Here is a 27,583-nt window from a genome sequence, read left to right on the forward strand (position 1 = left end):
AGGCAGGAGAGTAAGTGGGAACCTGGCTTTCAGTTCTGTGATGAATGATGCAACAGCAAAGCTGAAGAAGCAGCCTTAGAAGCCCTGAATCCCCATCCCTATCAAATGCCTATTAAAAAAGCCCTAGATTATCCTCTGTCAAATTGTTTACAGTTGACAGCAAATATTTCTAATTATATCCATTCACAGCCACAGTCAGTGAATATTTTGCAAAGAGATTGCCAAGTAGGTTCCCAGCTAGGACAGCTGAGGTGGCTGCTGTGTTTGCAGAATGGTCTCTATAAAAGTGGAACTGAGATGCCTGTGTCCTGTCCTTCGTCAAAATTCTTCAAGGTATGTATACGTGGAAGAACACTCAACTAGTTTTACACTCCTGAATTATTATTCACTTAAGGGAGATGGCTCTTGTTTCCCAATTTTTAATTTTTCTTTGTAACATTCCTAAGGGTGGCATTGTGCTGCACAATAATTACTAGTATTTTAAATTGAAAAAAAATTGAATTAAATTGATTAAATTTAAAAAATTAAAGAATCCACATTCTTCTGTTTGTTTTTCTTTCAACAGTAGTTGTCTACTTTGAGCCTACCACCTTCTCCACCTGGTAACACAAGAGGTAAGAGTAATCTATAATTACAGTCTAAAGAACAAAGGGATCTCTATGTTGCTATGTCTTAAAGAGCTACTATTTTATATCTTAGTTTACTATTGGGAATAGGATATAAGCCATGCTCTCTAAGAATGGCTTCTCATAAAATTTTGACTGTTCAGACCATTTAATCACAAAAAACTTAATGACTCTTCTGTTTTACATGTTGTTAGAATTGTAGACAGTATGCAACAATCACATGTAACTAATGTAAACTACTACTGCAACTTAAAGCCATAGGATATATCAGAGAGATGGAATGGTAATAGCAACAATGGCTTGATCTGGAAGTCAAAATTTCTAGGTGCCAGTCCAGGCTTTTCACTAACTCTAGTTGCCTGGTGAAGCCAGTTGGCATTTATATATCTTGAAATAGTGTGTCACAGTGGAATTAGCACTAATAAGTCCTAAAGGGAACTTGGGGGAATAGGACTCACATCCGAGCACCACCACTTATACCTCTGTGTCACTGAATGACCCTTTGTCTTTCTGAGCCTTAGTCTCCTCATCCGTAAAATGACAAGACTAGATTCTAGGTGGCCATTAAGGTCCTTCCAGCTCTTACCATTTATGATCTAACTCAGTGGTTTCCTAGGACCCCTCCCATAGAACCAAAAACATTTAATGGACCTCCCCCAACTCTTAAGTTTCAGGACCTGTACTTTTTGCATTATGTTAAGAATACAAATAATGATGAAAACCTACTATACATGTAATGATTATTTTAAATGAGTTTATATTTAATACAGCAGCATTCATTTAGAAAAGAAAACATGTTGTTTGTGTGGGAATGTTGCTTGTTGAACTTGAGGCGATTATCGCCGTGCAGGTGAATTCAAGAACTTGCTTCAACAAGCCTGAGGATTCTTGAGGGCTTGTGACACACAAGCTGGGAAATGACTGATTTCAGCCATGAAATGGGGAGGGTAACATCCTCTGTATGTTTTTTCTGTGTTTTGTGGATACACTGTACATAGTAATCTCTACATGGTAGTTAATTTGAAATTGCCTGGTGTAAAAACAAGCACAGAAATAAAAAATAATGTAACACAATAACATTTCTTCTTTGAAGGAAAAAACCCCCTAACATTAAATATTTCAATATCTGTCCCCTGAAATCTTTAAATTTCACTGTATTATCAAGAAACTTTTACAAGTATGAATTATACTGATTTCAGAGATTAGTAGGTAGCAAATTCTATATCCAACATTGCGAGTTGAGAGGAAGTTTTGACCAAGACTCCTGGAAAGCCTATAAAAGGTTGACATTGTATCACTGTTAACAACCAAGACACTGCTTTCCACAAACCAGCCCCTCTTCTGCTCCACAAAGGTCACCCACTTTAACTCTGAGCAATCACTCTGTCCTTCTCACAAGGGTGAGGGACTTATTTTCTCACAATTAATATGACAGTGGGAAAAGTTTAAGTTTATTTTGGCTTAAAACCCTTTACTAGCTATTCATTTCAGAAGATATATTTAGAGGATTTGTATTTTTTTAAAAAGAGGTGGAGGAAGGGAGGGAGGGGAAGAGAGAAAGAGAGAGGGAGGGGGGAGGGGGGAGAGAGAGAGACAGACCTAAAACAATAAGAATCAGATAAAAAGGCTATGTATGCTATAATCCAGCTAAAAACAAAGAGGAGTATAGACTAAAAGTATGCAACTGCTATAAAAATTTTATTAAAAATTCAGATTTTTTCCAAGAAACTTTTAAAGTTATATTCTGTTTAGATAATATTTCTGATTTTTATACAATTTAAGAACTGATATAATATAATTTTGCGGTAGGATAATATCATCTGTTGGATTTCAGCTATCATGTACTTACTTTCCCCTTTACTTACCTAATGCTTGTCAGTTAACTAGGAGTTTGTACTTATTAGGTGTTTTCAGCCTGGACTATGTTCTCAAAGAACAGCTATATCTTTCATATGCTCAATTTTGATATCTTTTTACATCCAGTTTATATATCCATCTTTAATAATTTGGGCAGCAAGAAAATTTGCTAAATAACTAAGTATTTTAAATAGTTTCATTTAGGTTGTATAGCCATTGTTAACAGTTATTTTCCAATTCATTGTATCATCACAAAGTCAAAAAGGGGGATGTGTAGAAAAAGGGAGGAAAAGAAAAGCAAGCAGAAAAAGAAGAGATTCTGAACACACTTGGGGTATTACAAATGTTGCTGAGGGAAACATCAATTGCTCCATGTTTCTCACATGATACAAAAGATACAACGGAGGCTTGAAATTTCACAAAAATCAAGCTACCAATATAAGACTTTCAACTCAATGATCTAATATTTCCAAACCTGTACAAAACACACAGGAGTGACCCCTAGAAGCAGGGGTGAGGAAATGAGCATGGCCAGTGAAGTCCATTCACCAAACGGGAGGGCAACAGGACCATGCCCACCTGCAACCTGGGTCATCATCCAACTTTTTTTCTTCCCTCTAGGTACACCTGGTGCTGTGCTGTGCTGTGCTGCCATCAATAACCCGCAGCCATGAGTTCCGACTCTGAGATGGCAATTTTTGGGGAGGCTGCCCCTTACCTCCGAAAATCTGAAAAGGAGCGAATCGAGGCACAGAACAAGCCCTTTGATGCCAAGAATTCTGTCTTTGTGGTGGATCCTAAGGAATCCTATGTGAAAGCAACAGTGCAGAGCAGGGAAGGAGGGAAAGTGACAGCCAAGACTGAAGGTGGAGCTGTGAGTAAAAATAATTAAGTAAATAAAAGGAGGGAGAGGCATAATTGATACTTCTCTATTACTTAGTTGATACACACTGGCTCCTTCTTTTCTTAAGACTGTCACAGTTAAGGATGATCAAGTCTTCTCCATGAACCCTCCCAAATATGACAAGATCGAGGACATGGCCATGATGACCCACCTGCACGAGCCCGCTGTGCTGTACAACCTCAAAGAGCGTTATGCAGCTTGGATGATCTACGTGAGCGCCCCCATTGAAATCACTTTTCAGTAACTCCACGTACCATGCTAGCTAAAACAAAGCTAACAGATTTTGCTACTTAACATTATTTTAAGGCCCATCATTTGGTTAGTGTTGTAAATTCTGATGTACTTGAAAATATGCATGTGGAAAATCATCTATTTAATACTGAGATAGTTGGAAAACTGCAGCATTTTGTGCAGCAGAGGGGCTTAGAGGGAGGTAGCAAATGAATGAAGCCAATATGCCTTATGAGAACTTAAGGCTTAGGTCCCTTAAATGCAATACTTAGGTCCCTATCTATATATTTCCCAGGCAGATTAATGAGGTGACTACTGATTGAGCAACCTTGTCATTTCCCACAGACTTACTCAGGCCTCTTCTGCGTCACTGTCAACCCCTACAAATGGCTGCCGGTGTACAACCCCGAGGTGGTGTCTGCCTACCGAGGCAAAAAGCGCCAGGAGGCCCCGCCCCACATCTTCTCCATTTCAGACAATGCCTATCAGTTCATGCTGACTGGTGAGCGAGTCCATAATTACAATTTCTATAGCCATTTATAAAAGATTTGTATACTAGTAACACAGAAGACATAGAGCCAGTACTCTGAGAATAAAATGTTTAGCACAGACATAATAATAGCACTAGTAAAATTAAGGAGTATATTTAGAATAAAAGGTACCAGTTCCAAAAAAGGAGTTTTGCTTATATTTGTGTGTTAAAATCCAAATTAATTCAGCAAATTCCAGCTCAAAATTAACTAAATCTAGGTGCCAACTATGCATTTTAATTATAGCTAATATATTGTATCTTCTAAAAAGTAAACTTTCAAATTTCATGCAAAGAAGTTATCACAACTACTATATTAAACTTTGGATTGTACATTAATATCATAACAGGATTTTTGAATTATGAACTAGGTAATTAATGGGACATTAAACATGAAACTATTATTCATTCATCTGATATTGATAGTTTATTCTCATAGTTAATATGGTAAAATAATGCATTACATATTTTATCACATTAAAGGTAATGGAAGTTTAATACATTGATTAATTACCACATCTTTCGCTAGTTATTTTTTAAAAGTATCTTGTGAAAAAAGCAAAGCACTAGTTGATAAAGTTATTATTTTTGTGTGAGGGGTAGTTTTAAAAGACAATTTTGAGTTTACAGGTACTGTGTTAATCTATGTGCCAAGTTTTTTTTTTTTTTTTTAAACACCTTGGGTTTTGGTTTCTCTTCACAGATCGGGAGAACCAGTCGATCCTGATTACGTATGCACATTTCCTGTCTTTTTTTTTCTGTTGAGTTTTGATTCGTGTAGTAGTTACTACTATAACCTTAGATTCTGACTTTTTATTCTGTCTGGACTTGACAGCGGAGAATCTGGTGCAGGGAAGACTGTGAACACGAAGCGTGTCATCCAGTACTTTGCAACAATTGCAGTTACCGGAGAGAAGAAAAAAGAGGAATCTGCTCCTGGTGGCAAACTGCAGGTGGGCACAATGTTCATTTCAGGATGGAAGAACTAAAAGGTTTTAAAATGTGACCACAGTACTTCAAAATCAGGGCAATTTAACTGCATACAATGCCAGATTTGGGATAACTCTTGGAAGGACTTGTGAGAATGAAATATATTGGCAGGTTTGCAAAAGTTCTCGCAACCATTTAATTAGGAGGAAAAAGTGGTCCTGAAGGATACGGAAATCAAGACCCTGTCAATGGGGTGTCCTCCTCCCCACAGTTGTCTTCCTCACTCGCTTTAGAAAATCCTACCCAAAAGTTACAGATTACTGCAAAGGGGGAAAGGAGAAAGGGAAAGATCAATGAGAAGTTATTTTCGCAAACAGCAATTCCTCTTTTGTAGTTTTTCTTTATCTGTCTTATTCAATTCTCTTAAGGGGACCCTTGAAGATCAAATCATCAGTGCCAACCCCCTACTTGAGGCCTTTGGCAATGCCAAGACCGTGAGGAATGACAACTCCTCTCGCTTTGTAAGTTTCTTGGTATTCCTATTTGTGTGAGCATTAGCACTGCCTCTTCAACACATCGGATAATAATATATTTTCCATCTATTCATTCCATAGCTAAAGAACTAGCGTCTACCTTAATATGAACAATAAATTCTCTTTTGCCTCCTTAAGGGTAAATTTATCAGGATCCATTTTGGGGCCACAGGCAAACTGGCTTCTGCAGATATTGAAACATGTAAGTTAATAAATATTAGTTACAGAGTATGTTTTTCTTTGAGGTATATATTTAAAATCTTATTTTTATCTATTTTCCACCATGGCCTTTTCTTTTAAATATGTTTAATCTCACTCTCTAGATCTGCTAGAGAAGTCCCGAGTTACTTTCCAGCTAAAGGCTGAAAGAAGCTACCACATATTTTATCAAATCATGTCCAACAAGAAACCAGAGCTCATTGGTAAGAAATATATTTTACTGATAATAACAGCTTTTCTAAGAAGTCCCTCTGAAATGTTTTTGATGACCAGTAAATCTTTCTACAATTATTGTCTTCCATGTGTTCAGAAATGCTTTTGATCACCACCAACCCGTATGACTTTGCCTTTGTCAGTCAAGGCGAAATTACAGTGCCCAGCATTGATGATCAGGAAGAGCTGATGGCCACAGATGTAAGTAGTAGATACAACATGGGGAAAAGAGGGAAAAGGCAAATTCATTTTCCATTATACCGCACTCTCCTCTATTAGAGTAGATAGCATTAGTAGAAAAAAATATAAGGAGGCAGTACTACCTTTTCGGCTTTTCTACCCCTGGAATAAAAGTACAAGATATTTCAATGCCCTTGTCCACCAATAAGTACTAGAAAAATTAAATGTCTGAAGTGTTAGGTCTTTGTCATTCCTTGGCTAATTTATTTTTTATTTTTTGTTATCTTATCAGTCATTTTTGGTTATTTTTGTACTCCATTAGTGATGTTTCTCTTCTATTTCTTGTCAGACCCTATACCAAATAATCTGAGAAAGAACTACAATATTTAAAAAATTTTATAACAGAATATGCAATCCCCACAGTTCCTCTATACTCAGATGTAAGCACAAAATCTGTTTTGAGTATACCTTTATGGGCTAATAATATAAGCCGCACCACCCCATGCAGTGTAAGAAGCAATGAATAGTCTACCACAATATTATTCTTTTTGGGACTCCATGAGGCTTTTACATTTATTTTTGCAGCTACAGTTTTTCCCTCCTTCCTCTTTTTTTTAAAGGGTTCTCTGGCTTATTTTCTTTATATGTACATATTTTGTGTTTTATTTTGAATTTCTCAATAATCAATCTTATTTGATTAACTTTCTTATTTGATGAACATTTGATAGCAATGGGAATATCCCAACATTCCTAAGATAGGATTTAAAGTTGCTTGCAAATATACTTTTCTTTTCAAATATTATTTTCAAAGAGTCTGTGAATTATTTTTATGCCCTTATCTTATAAATATCAGCTTTTACTCTCTATATCTTGTTATTATATTCATATGTCCAAATGTGATATGGACTTGAGAAATACCTCCTAGTTTCAGAGCTTAAAAAAATGTAGTAGTCTTGCTCCAGGACTTCCATAATAATGTCTAAGTTCTGTAAATAGGTAGAGTCAGTGAGCTGGAACTGAAGGCAACAATCTGAGGAAAGAGTCTTAGGAGACAAGAGTAGTAAATAAACATTCTTTCCTCCCTGATTGATACCTGTCCCCATTGTGAAAGCCTTTGCAAAGCATAGCCTGGGCAACTAAGAAGGTAATTAAAATCTGACAAAGAAAAAAAGACACAAATATATTTCAATGTAATAAGAAAGTTCTTTCCACAAATATCTGTTACCTTCAGCAATAATGATCGGGTAAAGTTCACTGCCAGGTATCTCATGGTCAGTTAAGCTGTGACCTGGTATTAGAGAAGAATGTGGAAAAAAACTCAGGCCATTGCTATTGTCCTCATCTCTTCTTCCCAATAGTATCCTTCATACCTACTAGGGTGAAAAGGTAGACTTTGATTATGTATTAGTTTAGGACAATGTAGAAGAAGAAGGAGCAAACAGAGTGATTAGTGAGGCTGGAGAAAAGCACAAGAAAAGCCATGAGACAATAAGTATATGCAGCAAGGCCAGGCTAATAAGGTAGAGAAATGGGAAAAGCACTGGCCTTGGTATCCAAAGCAAGGGCTCGAGTCCTGGCTGAGTGTGGGCACATCATATAGGATCTTTACTGTCCACATGACTCAATGGGAAGGCTGATACATGCCTCTTGGTGCTGCTATGTGAAACAAAATGGTGATGAATGTGAGTGCCTTTTGAAACAAAAATGTGGTAATCAAATATAAGACAAAGTGTGGTAAGAAAAATAGTGGGAGGTGATTCTGAGTCTGTCGTGGTAATAATTGTGAGGTGAGTTAAATTCAACTCTTCACAGAGTGCTGTGGACATCCTGGGTTTCAGTGCTGATGAAAAGGTGGCCATTTACAAGCTCACAGGAGCTGTGATGCATTATGGGAACATGAAATTCAAGCAAAAGCAAAGGGAAGAGCAAGCCGAGCCAGATGGCACTGAAGGTACCACTCCCTGTTGACTTTTTTCAATTGACGGAACTGACCCCATCAGCTCCTCAGAGGCACAGGCCATGTTTTTACTTTGTTTGAGTTACCTATGATGGGAATAGAAATGACACACTGCTTGGTGTTTTATATGACTGAGTAGATCTGTGGTGATGTGATTTCTGCCCATTCTATTTTTCATTGACTTATCGCAAGATAGGATTTGCAATTTGATTAAAACATTTTTCATTCCAGTGAATATTTTGTGTGCCCATGTGCACTGGAAAAAAGAAATTTAAATTTTACTGTCACTACTCCCTTAGATTAGAATTTCTCAAATTATTTTTATCTGTAGCTCACTTTAGCTATGTTTTGCATATCACACATTGATTTCAAATTTCAAATTTCAAATTATCATCTCAAAAAATGACTAAAATTAGCATAAAATATAGCAATAATTTTGAAGCAATATCAGTAAATGAATAGGTTTTGCAACATTTGCACATATTACTCTTTAAGTAAAAATTTTTTCCTGTGTCATTGTCATTCACACCTTAAATTATATAAGCCTTGATTGGTTTCACTTTCCTCACCTTGTCCATGCAGTTGCTGACAAGGCAGCCTATCTCCAGAGTCTGAACTCTGCTGACCTGCTCAAAGCCCTCTGCTACCCCAGGGTCAAGGTCGGCAATGAGTATGTCACCAAAGGCCAGACTGTGCAGCAGGTAAACATGACTTAAACCTCCTGATTCATTTGAGCCAAAGGAGACTCAAGGGTCCATCATTGTTTTCAATTCAAAAACTAAACTACCATTGTTCTTCAAGGTGTACAACTCAGTGGGTGCTCTGGCCAAAGCCATCTACGAGAAGATGTTCCTGTGGATGGTCACCCGCATCAACCAGCAGCTGGACACCAAGCAGCCCAGGCAGTACTTCATTGGAGTCTTGGACATCGCTGGCTTTGAGATCTTTGATGTGAGTTATGATTGACAGAAAATTAGCAAATGCAAATCCTGATCATTTAAAGCATACAAAATCAACAAACAAAAAGTGGGAGTGTTGTGGGGCTGGGTGAAAAAGGTGAAGGGATTAAGCAAGAAACGAACAAACAAAAAACCTCTAAGACACAGACAAAAATGTGGTGTTTACCAGAGGGGAAGGGAGTGGGGGTAGGTAAAAAAAGGGTATGGGAGGATAAATGGTGATGGAAGGAGACTTGATTGGGGTGGTGAACAAACAATACAATATACAGATGCTATATTACAGAACTGTACACCTGAAAGCTATATAATTTTATTAACCAATGTCACCCTAATAAATTCAATTTAAAAAATAAACAAGTGTTGGTGAGGATGTGGCGAAAGGGAACCCTCATGCACTGTTGGTGGGAATGAAGATGGTGCAGCCACTGTGGAAAGCAGAGCGGAGTTACCTCAAAAAATTTAAGTGGAATTGCCTTATTACCCAGAGGTCTCACTTTTGGGAATATATCCAAAGAAACCCAAAACACTAATTCAAAAAAATATGCACCCCTAATGTTCATTGCAACATTATTTACAATAGCAGCCCAAGAGCCCATAAATAGATGAGTGAATTAAAAAGCCATGGTACATTTACACAGTAGAATACTACTTGGCTGTAAAACAAAAAGAAGAAGAAAATCTGTCCTTTTTGTGATAGCATGGATGGACCTGAAGAGCATTATGCTAAGTGAAATAAGCCAGTCAGAGAAAGACAAATACCATATGATTTCACTTATATGTGGAATCTAATGAACAAAATAAAGTAACAAAATAGAAACAGATTCATAGATAGAGAACAGACAGACAGATGTCAGAGGGGAGGGGGGTTGGGGGCTGGGTGAAAAAGGTGAAGGGATGGAGGGGAAAAAACAACACAAAGAACTCACAGACACAGACGACAGTATGATTACCAGAGGGAAAGAGGGTGGGGGAAATAGAACAGGGTAAAGGGAGGATAAATGGTGACAGAAGGAGCCTTTTTGGGGGTGGTGAACACACTATGCAATATACGGATGATGTATTATAGAATTGTACACTGGAAATCTATAGAATTTTATTAACCAATGTCACCACAATAAATTTAAATAAATTTTTTTTAAATGATGCATAATGTGATAAGAAAGTGGTGGGTTTTTAAGGAATAAGGCTTTAAAATTATTGAATGGTTGTTTAGATTATAAAGTACTTTATTACATTAAAGATTTAAAATTTTATATGATAAAAGAGAAAAAACTTGAACTGTGCTAAACTTCATTGAATGGCAAATTTTATGAATATCAATCAGGTGATTCGATACCATCATTTAAGTCTTTCCTGATTTTCTGTCTACTTTTTCTGTAAATTACTGAAAGAAGGGTATTAAAATCTTCAACTATCAAAAATGTACAAAATGGAATTCGTGCTAAAGAAAGGCCTTTGAAGAGATATAAATTCTAGTAAATAGGTATAAATAGAAAAGAGTTTTACTTTTTCAAATCTAGAAGTCTCAAAAATGTTCCATGAATGATTAAAATAGTCAACATCAATCTTGGATCCAAACCGATGAGTATAGAAACAGTTTCTTAAATTACTCTAAGGAAATATTTAAAAGATTTCCTCATATAATAGCATTTTGTATCTATGTAGTTATTTGGGGAGCAAAGTATAGAGGAGTCAATTCTCCTTTGTTTTAGAATTGTGTCTTAAATTAAGAAAACAATCTGAACCTTTGTAATTTAATAAATTAAATGCCTTAAATTTAGAAGGAAATATTAGTAGCTGCTCTGTAGATACAAATACTTAAGTTATGAGTAATTCCTATATTTATTGTTTCCTATAGTTTAACAGCCTGGAGCAGCTGTGCATCAACTTCACCAACGAGAAACTGCAACAGTTTTTCAACCACCACATGTTCGTGCTGGAGCAGGAGGAGTACAAGAAGGAAGGCATCGAGTGGGAGTTCATTGACTTCGGGATGGACCTGGCTGCCTGCATCGAGCTCATCGAGAAGGTTTGTATGGCTTTTCCAGCCTTCAAAACATGAGGAACAAATAGTCTACCTTCTTATGCTTAACTGAAATCCCAGTTTTCAAAGAAAAAGCTGTGGAATTTTATGGTATACTTGTACTCTCTGATCAGTTGTGAGATGTGTCACCAGTGACCTATTATTAATGAAAAAAAGTAATTTGTAGAAAAATTATTGCAACACACATACACAGTCACATTTATCCCTCTAATCACTTCATTTTCCCTGTTATCCCTACATGATTTCACACACATGGGAGAAATGAATGAAATTATAGCTAGTCCTCAGAGTATGGTGATTAACTCTAGTGAACCTATGGTTGTGTTTTGTGCATTTGTCATCCTTCATGTGTATCTAGGCAGGCTATGTCAAGATGTCTTAAAGTTTGGAAGGTTAACTCTTTAATTGCTGTAGTCAATTGAGTAAACTGATGGCTAGTAAGTAAGGCTTTCTATAGCCTTACCTGGAATATGAACCCTGAATTCCTCATTATCAAGGGGGTAGAGCAAGAGTTATATCAGTCCAGAAGATGTAAAACTCATCAAGCAATTGTTAAACACTTTCAAAAGTGTACTGAGAACTCATCATGTATCTATGGATAGCAATAAGGCATATTGTTATTTGTGAATCCTACCCTTTCAGTGGGCAGAGGAAATGCAACTGCTGTGTGGGAAAACTTCAAATACTAATGACAAAATTCATAAAAATATGAAAGATGAGAGCATAAAAACAGACTAGGTCTGTCCAATTTGGGGAAGAGATACTATAATTTGGTGATATGGTATCTCTACTGTTCATCAAAGCTGTATAGTCCTCACTCAGGAAAGCCATTTGTTTTCTTCTATAGTATTTCAGTTTCTTGGAACACCCAAAACAGATTTTGGAAGACAGTTTGTAACTAAAGCAAAGCCATCAATGTTGAATTTTATATCAGGCTTTAATACCAAATTTGCCACTGGAAAGAGTCAATCTGCTTATAAAGGAAAACTGAATAAGCATCACTTAACTCCACAGTGGTGGGGAACAGAGATTAGAGCACAAAGAGTTTTATGATACAACATGAGATGCACTTTTTTCCTGGCAATGGATCATTCCTAGTCATTATCCTTAATCTCTCTGCTCTTCATACTTTTGTCATGTCTAAATTTGAAGTGAAGGAAGTTACACTGTCAGTAGGCAGGAAAGTATTTAGATATATACATTTATGAAAGCAAGAATTCAGCTTTGAAATGGCAGTTTCAGAATTTAATTTTATACTCTGAACATAAAGTTTATCGTGGCACAGATATCTTTTTTAAAAAATGTAGTTTCTCTAGTAAACATATTTCCCATATGTCCTTGATACATGATTGTTTCACATTTCAGTAGTAGAAGCAATGAAGCAGTATCATGCCTAATTAATTTCTTATCATTCCAAGTCTTCTTTTGTACAGGTTTCCACCAAGTATGTAAATAACTGGAGCATATTTTTTTTGAGAGATTCATCATTCCTATACTCTTTTTTCTACTCTTAGCCTATGGGCATCTTCTCCATCCTGGAAGAGGAATGCATGTTCCCCAAGGCCACAGACACCTCCTTCAAGAACAAGCTGTATGAACAGCACCTGGGCAAGTCCAACAACTTCCAGAAGCCCAAGCCTGCCAAAGGCAAGGCTGAGGCCCACTTCTCGCTGGTGCACTATGCGGGCACCGTGGACTACAACATTGCCGGCTGGCTTGACAAGAACAAGGACCCCCTGAATGAGACGGTACTTGGGCTGTACCAGAAATCTGGAATGAAGACTCTGTCTCTCCTCTTTTCTGGGGCTCAAACTGCTGAAGCAGGTAATTTTTCCTTGAATTTATTGGGGTGACATTGGTTAATAAAATTATATAGCTTTTGGGCATTCAATTCTATAATACATCATCTGTATATGTATTGTGTGTTCACCACCCCAAGTCATCTTCTGTTACCATTTATATACCCTTTACCCTGTTCTACATTGTCCCACACCCCTTCCCTCTGGTGATCGCCATACTGTTGCTTGTGTCTGAGTTTTGGGTGGCTTTAGCTCAATCCCTTCACCTTGTTCCCCAGCCCCTAACTACCCTCCCCATGACAGCCATCAATCTGTTCGCTATCTATGAGTCTGTTTCCATTTTGTCATTTCATTCATTAGATTCCACTTATAAGTGAAATCATATGGTATTTTTCTTTCTCTGACTGGCTTATTTCACTGAGCATAATATTCTCCAGGTCCATCCATGCTGTCACAAAAGGTCAGATTTCCTTCTTTTTTATGGTCAAGTAGTATCCCATTGTGTAAATGTACCACAGGTTTTTTATCCACTCATCTACTGATGGGTATTTTTAACTTCATCAACATGTTCCTAGAGCCAGAAGTCAGAAATATACTATTTATCAGAGATTGACACAGTTGTAGCAAAACCTAACATGAAATTACAAGCCAATATGGATCTAATGAAATGAAGTATAATTAATAAGTGTGGTACAGTCCTACAATCATAGACTTTCAGATCTAAAATTGACACAATGGATCATTTAATATGGACCCCTTTCACCAATAAGAAAACAGAGACTCAGAGAGTTAAGTGACTTGCTCAAAATTATACAGCTCATTTCTACCATTTAAATAGTATTCAAGGATCCAGCTGAGTTGGAAATGAGAACATTCTTTGTTAGAGCACTAGTGCTTCAGAAATTAAAGTTCTGTTAAGTCACCTAAGACTGGATGTACAAGAACAGATGAAAGCACAGGCAAATAGAATATAGGTCTACCCTGCAGGTTAGCAGAGGCTCACCTACTTGGGACCAAGCATGCAACTTCACCTGGTTTCCAGGGACTGTGTGCACTGAGGCTTTTCTCTGTGTCCTGGCAACTCCTCCAGGGGATAGTTTGCTGATTTGAATTACAGGAATCCCATCCCTTCCCCAAATCTACACTTTACACACACAGTTCTTTTGTTGTTGTTGTTGTTATTGGTGGTGGTGGTGTTTTCCTGAACACTTATAATGCAAGCTAATGCTTATATTTTCCAAATCTAGAGTTGAAGGAGGGGAGATATGAAAAGAATAGGAATGATACAAATGAATGAGTGCAAATTTAAATTCCAAATGGTATTTTGGCAGTCCTGGTATCTATGGATAGTACTTAAAAGGCTATTGTAAATAACTGTGATTTCTCTATTTTATTTTTCAGAAAGTGGTGGTGGCGGAAAGAAAGGTGGCAAGAAGAAGGGGTCTTCTTTCCAGACAGTGTCAGCTCTTTTCAGGGTACAGTATATTTCTTGAATTCCAAATTATTACTCTTGTGAAGAAATTGAATTATATTATAACTTAAGTTATAATATAATTTAGTTATATATTATAACTTTAAAAAGTTTTTTAAAGAAATCTATGGTGACACAGAAAAAAAGTAAAAAAACAATAAAAGGTAGAGATGTACTAAAAATAATCTAAAAAATGCCTGAGGAAGAATTAACAATAGGACGCACAGCATGTCTGTTCACATCAAACCTCATGCTAAATTAAGCACATCCTCTTTAAGCCCCAAATCTAAAAGATCTAGTATTAAATAAAATTCACATGAAATCATATGCTCACTTAAAAGCAACCACTGTATTTTGTTACATATATTTCATATGACCAAAGTCTCAATATAAAATGTCTCTGATTGCAGTGATTAAGGAAAACATACTGAGACTGACTGGTTTTGTGTAATCCGTAATTTTCTATCTATGTTCCATATATGTGATTTATTTTTGTTATTATGATTTGTTCTTCATTGAGACAGCGCATTAAAATATGAAACAGAAGCACATTAACTACAGATCATTGAAAGGGAGGGACTCTAATGTAAATACAACTAGAAATTATTTTTAAAACTTTTCATATGGTTTTATAGGAGAATTTAAATAAGCTGATGACCAACTTGAGGAGCACTCACCCCCACTTTGTACGCTGTCTCATTCCCAATGAAACTAAAACTCCTGGTAAGATATTTCTGATATCCAAATAAAACTCCAGTGTGACTTTTCATGAGACTTTTAGAGGGAAAACACATCTTTTTTTTAGGGGCCATGGAGCATGAACTTGTCCTGCACCAGCTGAGGTGTAACGGCGTGCTGGAAGGCATCAGAATCTGCAGGAAAGGATTCCCAAGCAGAATCCTTTATGCAGACTTCAAACAGAGGTTTGTGTCTCATTATTTATGATTTTCAGTGTGCTAGTCTATATCAAAATTGCCACATATTTCAAACATTTTTTAGCTTTTCTTTGAACACCGAAATGCAGTTATTTGAAAGGTGATCATAAAAGAAAGAAGTCTTGGTTTATATGATCATAAATTTTTCATTATATCTTCACAAGTTTTACATAAAGCACAGTTTGATTATTTCAACACATTTTTTTCTCCAAAAGTCAATCTATAATTTTGTCAATGCCAGCTACTAAAAGTTCTACCTTTTTATTTCAGTGAATAAAACCACATTTTAATATTTTGTTTATTCTGACAGATACAAGGTTCTAAATGCAAGTGCCATCCCAGAGGGTCAGTTCATTGACAGCAAGAAAGCTTCTGAAAAACTTCTAGGGTCCATTGACATTGACCACACCCAGTACAAATTTGGTCATACCAAGGTACCACCAATACAAATTTCTATCATAAATTCACCTCCTTTGGACTTTCTCATGAATAAAAATAACATTTAACTTGTTCTTTTGCAAGGTTTTCTTTAAAGCTGGCCTGTTGGGAACTCTAGAGGAGATGCGAGATGATAAGCTGGCTCAACTCATCACACGCACTCAAGCCATGTGCAGAGGGTACCTGATGAGGGTGGAGTTCAAGAAGATGATGGAAAGGAGGTGAGGGACCAAGTACAAGTCCTCCTTCTCCACATTTTAATAGTTGAATCCAATGCAGTCATTACATTTGTTGAGGAATGGTCACTTTCCACATTCTTTTTCATTTGCATCTTTTTTCTTTCCTACAGAGAGTCCATCTTCTGCATCCAGTACAATGTCCGTGCTTTTATGAATGTGAAGCACTGGCCCTGGATGAAGCTGTATTTCAAGATCAAGCCCCTCCTCAAGAGTGCAGAGACAGAGAAGGAGATGGCCAACATGAAAGAAGAATTTGAGAAGGCCAAAGAAGACCTGGCTAAATCAGAGGCAAAAAGGAAAGAACTTGAAGAGAAAATGGTAACTCTGATGCAAGAGAAAAATGACCTACAACTCCAAGTTCAATCTGTGAGTATCATACATTGCACAGTCCAGCCACATCTTATCATCCTACGACTATCTGATTTGATAGGATAATTTTAAAGTTAATAAATGCTTTATACAGAAATACTTGTTATAATTGTTTGCCTTTCAAAAGTACCAGGATTCAGACCTAAAGAAGCAATAGATGCAGTTACGAATTACGCTGCATATGTTCATGTGTGCATTCACATATAGTCTGATGTTCAGTGAGCAAAGCCACAAAAATATCTGCAGATCATTTCCTTTCTTTATAGAACCTTCTCTTGAATTATAATGTTCTTTTTTTAGTTAATATTTTTTTGAATAAAATAGAGAAGTTATGTTGTTTTCACTGTCACAGAAAAAAGTTTAAATCAATCACCCTCAAATGTAAGGAAACTGAGTCCTACATTGAACAAGTGAATTTCCAAAGTAGCAGAGGTGCAGATTTTGCCAAAATGCTTTTTTTCCCGATTTGACCTTCCATGTAGGGATATTTGGAAGAATTTTTTCACTATATTTAATCAGTATATACTAACATTTTTGTCCTTTTGATTTTTGAAAGTTGACAAGGTAGTTGGCATATGTCTTGACCAAACTGTTTGAGTCACTGAAATTTCTACCTTTTAATAAATTACTATGAGTTTGCAGACATAACTTAGACAAATGAAAACATTTCATTTCCTCCTTTAGGAAGCTGAAGGCTTGGCTGATGCAGAGGAAAGATGTGACCAGTTAATCAAAGCAAAAATCCAGCTCGAGGCCAAAATCAAAGAGGTGACTGAGAGAGCTGAGGATGAGGAAGAGATCAATGCTGAGCTGACAGCCAAGAAGAGGAAACTGGAGGATGAATGTTCAGAACTGAAGAAAGACATTGATGACCTTGAGCTAACACTGGCCAAGGTTGAAAAGGAGAAACATGCCACAGAGAACAAGGTACAAATCATGCTCCATTTAAGAGTATTTACAAATACTAGCCTGTTCCTGAAGTATTTCAATTGAAAGTTCATCATAAAATTATTAAATATGAAAGAAAAATACTATCATAATTATGTCACCTTTTTAGTCTTTACCATTTCTACCTATTTATCTTGATCTGTACCTCACATATTTTTCAGCTACATACACCTGGGTTAGCTTGCAGTTTCCCTTTTCCATCAGGCTGACGTCCTAAAATAGTACCATGTTTTTTTATCAAGATGGCAGGATGTAACTAACATTCCTACAACTTTTTTTCAAATCTAAAGGTGAAAAACCTCACAGAGGAGATGGCAGGCCTGGATGAAACCATAGCTAAGCTGACCAAGGAGAAGAAGGCCCTCCAAGAGGCCCATCAGCAGACCCTGGATGACCTGCAGGCAGAAGAGGACAAAGTCAATACCCTGACCAAAGCCAAAATCAAGCTCGAGCAGCAAGTGGATGATGTAAGTGAAAAACACAGTGTTGTGTCTTAAAGTGAAATAATCAATCGTAACATGTAAATATTAATAATGCTTATAAACTTTTAACTACCAGTTTGGGAATAATATTTAAAGTTCAGGTTATTTAATGTATCTTTTAAAATTCTTCTGTGTATCTTTGAGGACTAGTAACATGGCCCTCAAAGTGATTAAGAACAAAAATAAGTAAAACCCTCTAAAACTCTAGCTTGAAGGATCTCTGGAACAAGAAAAGAAACTTCGCATGGACTTAGAAAGAGCCAAGAGAAAACTGGAGGGTGACCTAAAACTGGCCCAAGAATCCACAATGGATGTAGAAAATGACAAACAGCAACTTGATGAGAAACTCAAAAAGTGGGTATTCAATTGTAACCTTACTGTGTGTCAGTTCAGAAGAAACACATGCTTTAAAAATCTCTAAAATATTGCTTCATTTTATATAGGAGAAAATGCATCTTTCACTTTTTAGTTAATGAAAACCGTAGATTATTGACTTGTAAAATATGTATCTCACTTCCTCACCACTAACAGTATAAATAGATGTTCAATTATACCTAGATAAGAAGAACATTAAAAAAAAGTGAATGTGAGCTAATGTGATGCTCTTCTAACAGGAAGGAGTTTGAAATGAGCAATCTGCAAAGCAAGATTGAAGATGAACAGGCCCTTGGGATGCAGCTGCAGAAGAAGATCAAGGAGTTACAGGTAAGTCATAAATTCCACCTTTTAAAAAAGTAGGCACTTCAGGAATCAAAACTGCCATGAATTCACATTAATGTTCGTGTGTCACTCCCAGGCACGCATTGAGGAGCTGGAGGAGGAAATTGAGGCAGAGAGGGCCTCTCGGGCCAAAGCAGAGAAGCAGCGCTCTGACCTCTCCCGGGAACTGGAGGAGATCAGCGAGAGGCTGGAAGAAGCTGGTGGGGCCACTTCGGCCCAGATTGAGATGAACAAGAAGAGGGAGGCCGAGTTCCAGAAAATGCGCAGGGACCTGGAGGAGGCCACCCTGCAGCATGAAGCCACGGCAGCTGCCCTGAGGAAGAAGCATGCAGACAGTGTGGCTGAACTTGGGGAGCAGATAGACAACTTGCAGAGGGTCAAGCAGAAGCTGGAGAAGGAGAAGAGTGAGCTGAAGATGGAGATTGATGACCTTGCTAGTAACATGGAGACTGTCACCAAAGCCAAGGTCTTTATTAACTTTTTACTCTTTCATCCTTGTTTAGAACAATTCAAAAATTATCAAGTTTATATACAACAATCTTATCTAACCATACAAACTTTAGATCTTATTTCAAATATTAAAATTATTCTCAATAGGCATCACTATATTGAATTATTTCATTTATATGTAGAAATCTTTTTTTTAAGATTTTATTTATTTATTTTAGAGAGGGGAAGGAAGAGAGAAAGAGAGGGAGAGAAACATCAATGTATAGTTGCCTCTCATGCAACCCCCACTAGGGACCTGGCCTGCAACTCAGGCATGTAACCTAGACTAGGAATAGAACTGGTGACCCTTTTGTTCACTGGCTGGCACTCAATCCACTGAGCCACACCAGCCAGGGCTATAGCAATCACTTTAAACTTTGTCACTAATACTATGAAAGAATGCAGTTATAGAAAAAAAGGTCTAAAAATCATATTCCACAACATGATGCAGAATCTAAATTGATGCTTATGTTTTCCAATAATTTCTAATATCCTTTATACAATCATTTTTTCATTCATTTAGGCAAAATTACGTGCCTTTACATCCAAGGCACCACGCAGGGCTTTGAGGTAGATAAAACTCATCCCTTTTCCATAAGTACTTACAGATCTCCAAATCCCAGACTTACACGTAGAAATGTATCATGTTACTGCTTTGTACGTCCCACCACAGGGAAACTTTGAGAAAATGTGCCGCACACTAGAAGACCAGCTTAGTGAAGTGAAAACAAAGGAGGAAGAGCAACAACGCTTAATAAATGAATTATCAGCCCAGAGAGCACGTTTACATACAGAATCAGGTTAGTAAATAAGTATGATCATCCTATGGAGAGCTGAAGAATGAAAGGGGAGTCTCAACCAGTGTATACCTGTCAAACAAATCATTTCTTGGGCCATGTACACCCATTTACCACTGACTTGCTATTCCTTCATATTTTCACCATAAGATGGTAAAAAATGATTTATAAGCTATAACTGGAAAAAATTAAGCTCATTGGGCTGAGAAAATTTTTGTTGCTTTAGCATTGGGAGGGGAGTATAAGGGGACTAAATGGTAATGGGGAAAAATACAATAAAAACTTTTTTAAAACCCAAATCCTAAAATATCAAAGAAAGCTCACACAGTTTGAAAGAGCAAGAACTCATCTTCTCAACAGCATCAAAGCTCTTGAGTTATTCTTTCCATCATATGGAATAAGAGAGTTTTAATGTTGTTTCACCCTTTAAATTATTCTTCATTTAAACCACAGAAATAAATCACTCATGTTTTGTCTTTCACAGGTGAGTTTTCACGACAGCTGGATGAGAAAGATGCTCTGGTTTCTCAGCTATCCCGAGGCAAACAAGCATTTACACAACAGATTGAGGAATTAAAGAGGCAGCTAGAAGAGGAGTCTAAGGTGAGAATTCTCCAGCTGATACTTTCAATCAGTTGAACTTTGCAGTATGAGACACTATTGAACTTCACATAGAGAATATCAATGATCAGAACAAAAAAATCACATTACACACTTTTTGGTTGGTTCAGGCCAAGAGTGCTCTGGCCCATGCCCTCCAGTCCTCTCGCCACGATTGTGACCTGCTGCGGGAACAGTACGAGGAGGAGCAGGAAGCCAAGGCTGAGCTGCAAAGGGCAATGTCCAAGGCCAACAGCGAGGTTGCCCAGTGGAGGACCAAGTATGAGACGGACGCTATCCAGCGCACAGAGGAGCTGGAAGAGGCCAAGTAAGGGGTCTTGGGGAAGGCAACAGAAAGAAATAAAAATTACAAAACAACAAAGGAAAAATAAAAGAAAGAGAATACTCCAGACATAGAGATAGGTAAAGGATTTCAGTCTATTTTATTGCAGGGTGCTATGTTCCACCATGTTCTCCTTCTTGGAGAATGGGTCATGGCCAGAGCCCTCTCCCATTCTGGTCTATGACAAAGGCATCTTAAATTTCTTTCCACCAAAATGAATTTGTAACTATCAGTATACCCTTTATGAATAAGTAGAATTGATTTCTTTTAATACAATGAAAAATAGAGACATTGAGACATCTAGTATATTGTTATAAATGTTATAATTCACGCTGTTCAATTTATCTGTACCTGGAGTATTGCAAATTCAGAATGAGACTATCATACTCTTTTATCATTTAACTAAAAACCAGCAATAATGAGTCTATTCACAAATAACAAACACTATTTGTGGAGTAAAACTCATGGGAATTACACATGGAAGGAAAATAACCATTATATTCCCAGTGAAGGAAACTTCCCTAAATTTGATTTATCTCAGTAGTTGTTAGAACTAGACAGAATGAGGTTTGGCAATCATTTACAGAGGGAGTATTCTAGATAAGAGTGTGGGCTGGTACAGGGAACAGTAGGATTGGAGGACATTTGGGAAGTAATAATGGATTATTTATTTTCTGTGCTGAACCAAAAAGGTTCCTAATTAATTGAATGACCCTGACCATACAAGAAGACGTCAAAGGATCCTATTCAATACCAGTATTATTTAATGATATGACTCCTGTTCATGGTTGTCACTTCTTCCTCACCCTTCCTCACATCATCATATTGCTCAGTCAACTAAAGTTCCTTATCTCACTCTTTAACTCTTTCTCTCTCTCTCTCTTTCCCTCCCCACCTCTTCCACCACACACACGTGCACACACACAAATGGCCTCATAAAAATGTCTGACAACCCCTGAGATAAGGATAAGAATTCACTAGGCAAAACAGAATTCTAGAAGAAATAAAATGGATACTGAGAAGCTATTTTTAGAAAACCACAATGACTTGTAGACATAGGAACAAAAAAACCTTGGGAAAACAATGCTTTCTTAGCTAGCAGCTTTATAAAGTTGACAACTTTTACTCTGCCTTTAGTCACTCACACTGACCAACTTCTCAGGAAGAAGCTGGCCCAGCGTTTGCAGGAAGCTGAGGAGCATGTGGAAGCTGTGAACGCCAAGTGTGCCTCCCTTGAGAAGACAAAGCAGCGGCTCCAGAATGAAGTGGAGGACCTCATGCTCGATGTGGAGAGATCTAACGCTGCCTGCGCAGCTCTTGATAAGAAGCAAAGGAACTTTGACAAGGTGGCCCAGCCTGCTTAAACTTCATCCTTTTTTCCTTAGGTCTCCCTTTCTCCTTGCATTGGCTGATGACTTACTGCTTTTCAGGTCCTATCAGAATGGAAACAGAAGCATGAGGAAACTCAGGCTGAACTCGAGGCCTCCCAGAAAGAGTCCCGTTCTCTCAGCACTGAGCTGTTCAAGGTCAAGAATGCTTATGAGGAATCCCTGGACCAACTTGAGACCCTAAAGCGAGAGAATAAGAACTTACAGCGTGAGTCTTTATAATCATTGTATTTCAAAAATTGTAGGGAGATATCTTCCCAATTTTTCATTTTTCTCAATTTGAATTTGGTATTTTATTATTAAACTATAGAGGAGATTTCTGACCTGACCGAGCAAATTGCAGAGGGAGGAAAGCATATCCATGAATTGGAGAAAATAAAAAAACAAATAGATCAAGAGAAGAGTGAACTACAGGCTGCCCTAGAGGAAGCAGAGGTACATGTTTTGTTTGCTCATTTATGCATTATAAATAAGTTGAAAAATTAATAGCAACTTGAAATCAATCATGTTGCAAACTTTTAGGGGATATCTCATATAATTCAGTGAGAAATACTGAATAGTTTCTTGGGAATACAGAACTAATAGGCTAAGTTAAGATGTATGAAAATTGGAGAGTTTAAAATGCCTTCTTGAAGAAATTATCATAATGTAACCAAAAAAAAGAAGAAGCTCTTGGAACTTTACATTTAGATAACCTAAATGTTGCTTTTCCAAAAGGCATCTCTTGAACATGAAGAAGGCAAAATCCTTCGCATCCAACTTGAGTTAAATCAGGTGAAATCTGAGATTGACCGGAAGATTGCTGAAAAAGATGAAGAAATCGATCAGCTAAAGAGGAACCATCTCAGAGTTGTGGAGTCTATGCAGAGCACCCTTGATGCTGAAATCAGGAGCAGAAATGATGCCCTGAGGATCAAGAAGAAAATGGAGGGAGACCTTAATGAAATGGAAATTCAGCTGAACCACGCCAACCGCCAGGCTGCTGAGGCAATAAAGAATCTTAGAAACACACAAGGAATACTGAAGGTACATTGTGATAAACACACATGGTCTCATACATTCTGGGTGTCATTGTGTAACTCAAATTTTAATATTGTATGAGGACTATATGCCATAAGTCATCCAAGTAATGTGATAATCAGTTGAAATTTTTATGTACACAGCTAAAAAATAGCTTAATTCTGGAAACCCCAGGACAGAGTTTACTTTGTTATCTGAAGAGAAGACAAAGTGGTGAAGGCTGAGGAAACAGAGGAAGTGATGAGACAGTTTAGTTACATGCCACTGCATAAATCAATTCATTTATCTGGACTTCACTTGTTCAATATATATAAAATAATACCATGAGACCACCTGATCTCTAAGAATCCTTTCCTGATCCAAAATTTTGTAGCTTACATCATACTATTTTTCTATGATTCAGGATCAAAAATAATATAATATATTGTCTTGAGTAGAACTGCTACCCTAGGCTACAAAGAATTTGTCATTAAAGGGACTTGTAGAATTTTCCTATCTAATCATACTCTAAGTTATTAAGGTCAACATGTATACATGACCCCAAATTTGTATTTGCTTTAATCAGAGCATGAGTAAGAGTCATTTTCTCTTTCTGTTTAGGACACTCAGCTACATTTGGATGATGCCATCAGAGGCCAAGATGACCTTAAAGAACAACTGGCAATGGTTGAGCGCAGAGCTAATCTGATGCAGGCTGAGATTGAAGAGCTACGGGCATCCCTGGAACAGACTGACAGGAGCAGAAGGGTGGCAGAGCAAGAGCTTCTGGATGCTAGTGAACGTGTGCAACTCTTGCACACCCAGGTGAGAATCAAGAGTATGGATGAGCAGATGCTCTCCCTGAAGTTGAAGACAATTTGTGAGAATGTTTGTTCATAAAGTCAGGGTTTGTCTTGGCAAAGTTTTGGAATTTTGGAAAATGTACATCATTAAGTACATACTGGGGCCTATCTGGTTCACAGGTATATTTATGGGCTGGCATAATCATGTTAATTTGAAATAATTTCAAGTTCTAGAAACTTTAGTAAAAGGCAAAGAAAACCCTTTACTAATAATCATATATACAACACTGGAGGCCATCTTGTCTTTTGCAATTCTAAATGGGAAATAGATAAGCAAATAAAATAGAAAAAGAATAAACCACCACATTATATTTACATACCATGTGTGCACATGAAGCTGATTTCATGGGATGATAAAAAAGCTCTTAACTACAAACTTATAGAAAAAATCATAACTGCTAGTCAGCATTTGTATGGATTTGTTTCAGAAATGGTGATCTATCCTCACAATAGCTAATAAATAAGCAGCCATTTTAATTTGCATTTATTGCCATAGAAAGATGTTCATAATACAGTAAATGAAAAAAGTAACTTAAAATAGTATATATGCATGATCTTTTTTTGCTTAAAATATACAGAAAACATCCAGAAGGATAAACAAAAGCATTGTAAATGTGAAAGTATAATAATCATTCTCTGTCTCTTTTTTTTGCTTAATTTGTATGTTCTACTATTTTTACAATAAGCCTATTACTGTAAGCTTTTTAAAGTTACAATATAAGGAAATAAGCATCCCATAAATGTTAAAATCACATGCTACAAATCACTTTAAATTCAAATAAACATACATTTTTCTTACTCATTATTAGTATTCTTGAATTGGTTGAATATTTTGAATACTATCAAGTTTCCAAAACATAAGAGATTCTTGGATCATTTTTCAACCAATAATGATGCTATTTATGCACTTAAAATATAGAGCCAACAAATGTGAATGAACACCTAAAAATTAATAATCAATTTTTCATGAGCTGTACGGCACAACATGGTATAGGCAGCAGTATAAATTTTTTTCTTGGGGCAGGGATAGTGCTTTATGTGTACAAGCAGACACTAATATCAGATATCTTTGATATCAAATATTTTTATATCAAAAATTATATTTTACCTGGAAGAATTCAAGAGAATTTTTTATTAATAGATATATGAGTAGAATAAAGAGAAGGCATAAACTTAGAATAAACTTTTGATTTGGTTTTTATTCTGAACACTTCTTACATCAATAATTTATGCCTACTTACACTAATAAAATTGACAATATTTATGATTGAGTATGTTTTTCTTCTTTTTATTAATTTAAAACAGAACACAAGCCTGATCAACACCAAGAAGAAACTGGAGACAGACATTTCCCAAATCCAAGGAGAGATGGAGGACATTGTCCAGGAAGCTCGCAATGCAGAAGAGAAGGCCAAGAAGGCCATCACTGATGTAAGATGAGCATTTGTTTTACTAACATATGCGTGCTACCTGCCATTACCAGCTTTCCTTATTTTCTTGATTTATTTGCTAATTAGGCAGCCATGATGGCTGAGGAGCTGAAGAAGGAGCAGGACACCAGCGCCCACCTGGAGCGGATGAAGAAGAACCTGGAGCAGACGGTGAAGGACCTGCAGCACCGTCTGGATGAGGCTGAGCAGCTGGCCCTGAAGGGCGGGAAGAAGCAGATCCAGAAACTGGAGGCCAGGGTGGGTTTCCACCACTTCATTCAATTCCCAGCCTGTTCATGCAGCTAGTAACAGCCAATTTTTAAACACCTTTGTTCTTTTCCAGGTGAGGGAGCTTGAAAATGAGGTTGAAAATGAACAGAAGCGCAATGTTGAGGCAGTCAAGGGTCTTCGCAAACATGAGAGAAGAGTGAAGGAACTCACTTACCAGGTGATCAACTTTTCCATATTTTCCAAATTTTATTTTCAAGAAAATAAAATGAATTATTTTCAAATCATGACACTATCTATTTGGTACCTTTTTCATTTCAGACTGAGGAGGACCGCAAGAATATTCTCCGGCTGCAGGACTTGGTGGACAAATTACAAACCAAAGTTAAAGCTTATAAGAGACAGGCTGAAGAGGCTGTGAGTATATCTTCAGAGTGACAGAAAGGTTCAGGAGCAATTCCATGAAGTTTTGAGAATTTATGAGACTTTCTTTAAGGCAAATAACATAAAATTGGGAATACAGAATTAGGTTTGTTTAGGTATTTATTTAGAATGAGAAAATTTTACCATGAATTACTGGAGACTTTGAGATTCAGGTTCACTTCTTCTGAGACATCTTTAAGCAATTTCCAGACATGTTCACACAGAAATGCTTCTTGTTTACAACCCAATTTCCTCCCTGTCTAGAACACTCTACAACTCCTACCTGGAAGTCCTATATTCCCAGCACTCATAGGGATTGTGCAAATGAGGGCTCTGAAGTTTAAGCCTTATTTAATTTCATGATAAATCCATCTCAGGACATTTCTTTTTAATTTGACTGCTTATCTTTCTTATCCTGTTAATTCTGAAATATTCATCAAGTTTTTCTGCAACCAATACTACCTACTGTGCCTACTCTTAAAAGTTTGTGTCATAGAAACAAGATTGATTCTGATTCTTGCTATGTTGATCTCCCTGTGGTCATTGTAGAATCTTAAGTTTGCCAGGAAGAGAGTTAAGTAAGAAAGACTGAACAGGGAGGGGGGTTGTAAGCCCACTCATTCACAGAGGCAAGTATGTGGAAATGCCCTACCCCCAAATAAGTACATCACCAAATGACAGAACCTTTTGCTTTCTCATTCATGAAGCAAGTCCTGTAGCTGCTTCTAGTAACAAAGGCAATAAGAATCAGAAATGTCAAATTTTCTTGTACTCTCAAATGCATTTTCATTCATTCTCAGGAGGAACAGTCCAACGTCAACCTCTCCAAGTTCCGCAAGCTCCAGCATGAGCTGGAGGAGGCCGAGGAGCGGGCTGACATTGCCGAGTCCCAGGTCAACAAGCTGCGGGTGAAGAGCCGTGAGGTTCACACAAAAATTATAAGTGAAGAGTAATTCATCCAAATGCTGAAAGGTGACCAAAGAAATGCACAAAATGTGAAGTTCTTTGTCACTTTCACATGTCGCTATAATATCAAAAAAATAAAATCTGCAGAGAATTTTGCAATCTAAAGATACATGTGTCTCGATTATAAGCTCTATAGTGCTATAAGAACTAATTCATTTATTCAACATTGTTAAGCGCCTACTGGGTGAGATCAGAGATGGTGACAAAAGTGAATTTGGGCATTGAGTGAACTTTAATAGAAGGCAAATGAAATGAAGTGCTCTGAGAGGATGTAGGGCTGGTTAATGAACCCTCAATTCCATTCAACCAATCTTAGTAAGCACCAAGTATATGTGTGTACAGAAATGGGCACCCAGGGTAGGACATTACTCCTTCCTTTGAGGAGCTCCAGCCAGTGGGAGAGACACCAATTCAGATAGATTACAACACAACATATTGGCTTTGATTGAAGTATAAGAGCAAAGTGTGATAATA

General features: G+C 37.1%; 1 protein-coding gene across 1 annotated transcript; it reads left to right on the forward strand.

The window, feature by feature from the left end:
• Positions 1-237: 237 nt before the first annotated feature.
• On the forward strand, positions 238-27,218 carry LOC112308903 (myosin-4). Its single transcript, XM_024565193.3, has 40 exons — positions 238-333; positions 566-614; positions 3,105-3,357; positions 3,455-3,598; positions 3,964-4,120; positions 4,851-4,878; positions 4,983-5,100; positions 5,506-5,598; positions 5,749-5,812; positions 5,934-6,032; positions 6,140-6,243; positions 8,035-8,173; positions 8,762-8,880; positions 8,981-9,130; positions 10,997-11,167; positions 12,697-13,006; positions 14,383-14,456; positions 15,088-15,175; positions 15,258-15,375; positions 15,698-15,821; positions 15,910-16,046; positions 16,175-16,430; positions 17,118-17,360; positions 17,672-17,848; positions 18,072-18,217; positions 18,478-18,568; positions 18,660-19,049; positions 19,746-19,872; positions 20,354-20,472; positions 20,601-20,797; positions 21,975-22,158; positions 22,243-22,408; positions 22,511-22,635; positions 22,918-23,226; positions 23,821-24,024; positions 25,368-25,493; positions 25,580-25,750; positions 25,836-25,940; positions 26,042-26,137; positions 26,944-27,218. Exons 3-40 carry the CDS (start codon positions 3,154-3,156, stop codon positions 27,094-27,096), a joined length of 5,826 nt encoding a protein of 1,941 aa, XP_024420961.2. The 5' UTR covers positions 238-333; positions 566-614; positions 3,105-3,153; the 3' UTR covers positions 27,097-27,218.
• Positions 27,219-27,583: the final 365 nt, after the last annotated feature.

Source organism: Desmodus rotundus, chromosome 9, assembly GCF_022682495.2.
Source record: "Desmodus rotundus isolate HL8 chromosome 9, HLdesRot8A.1, whole genome shotgun sequence".
Taxonomy (NCBI): Eukaryota; Metazoa; Chordata; class Mammalia; order Chiroptera; family Phyllostomidae; genus Desmodus; species Desmodus rotundus.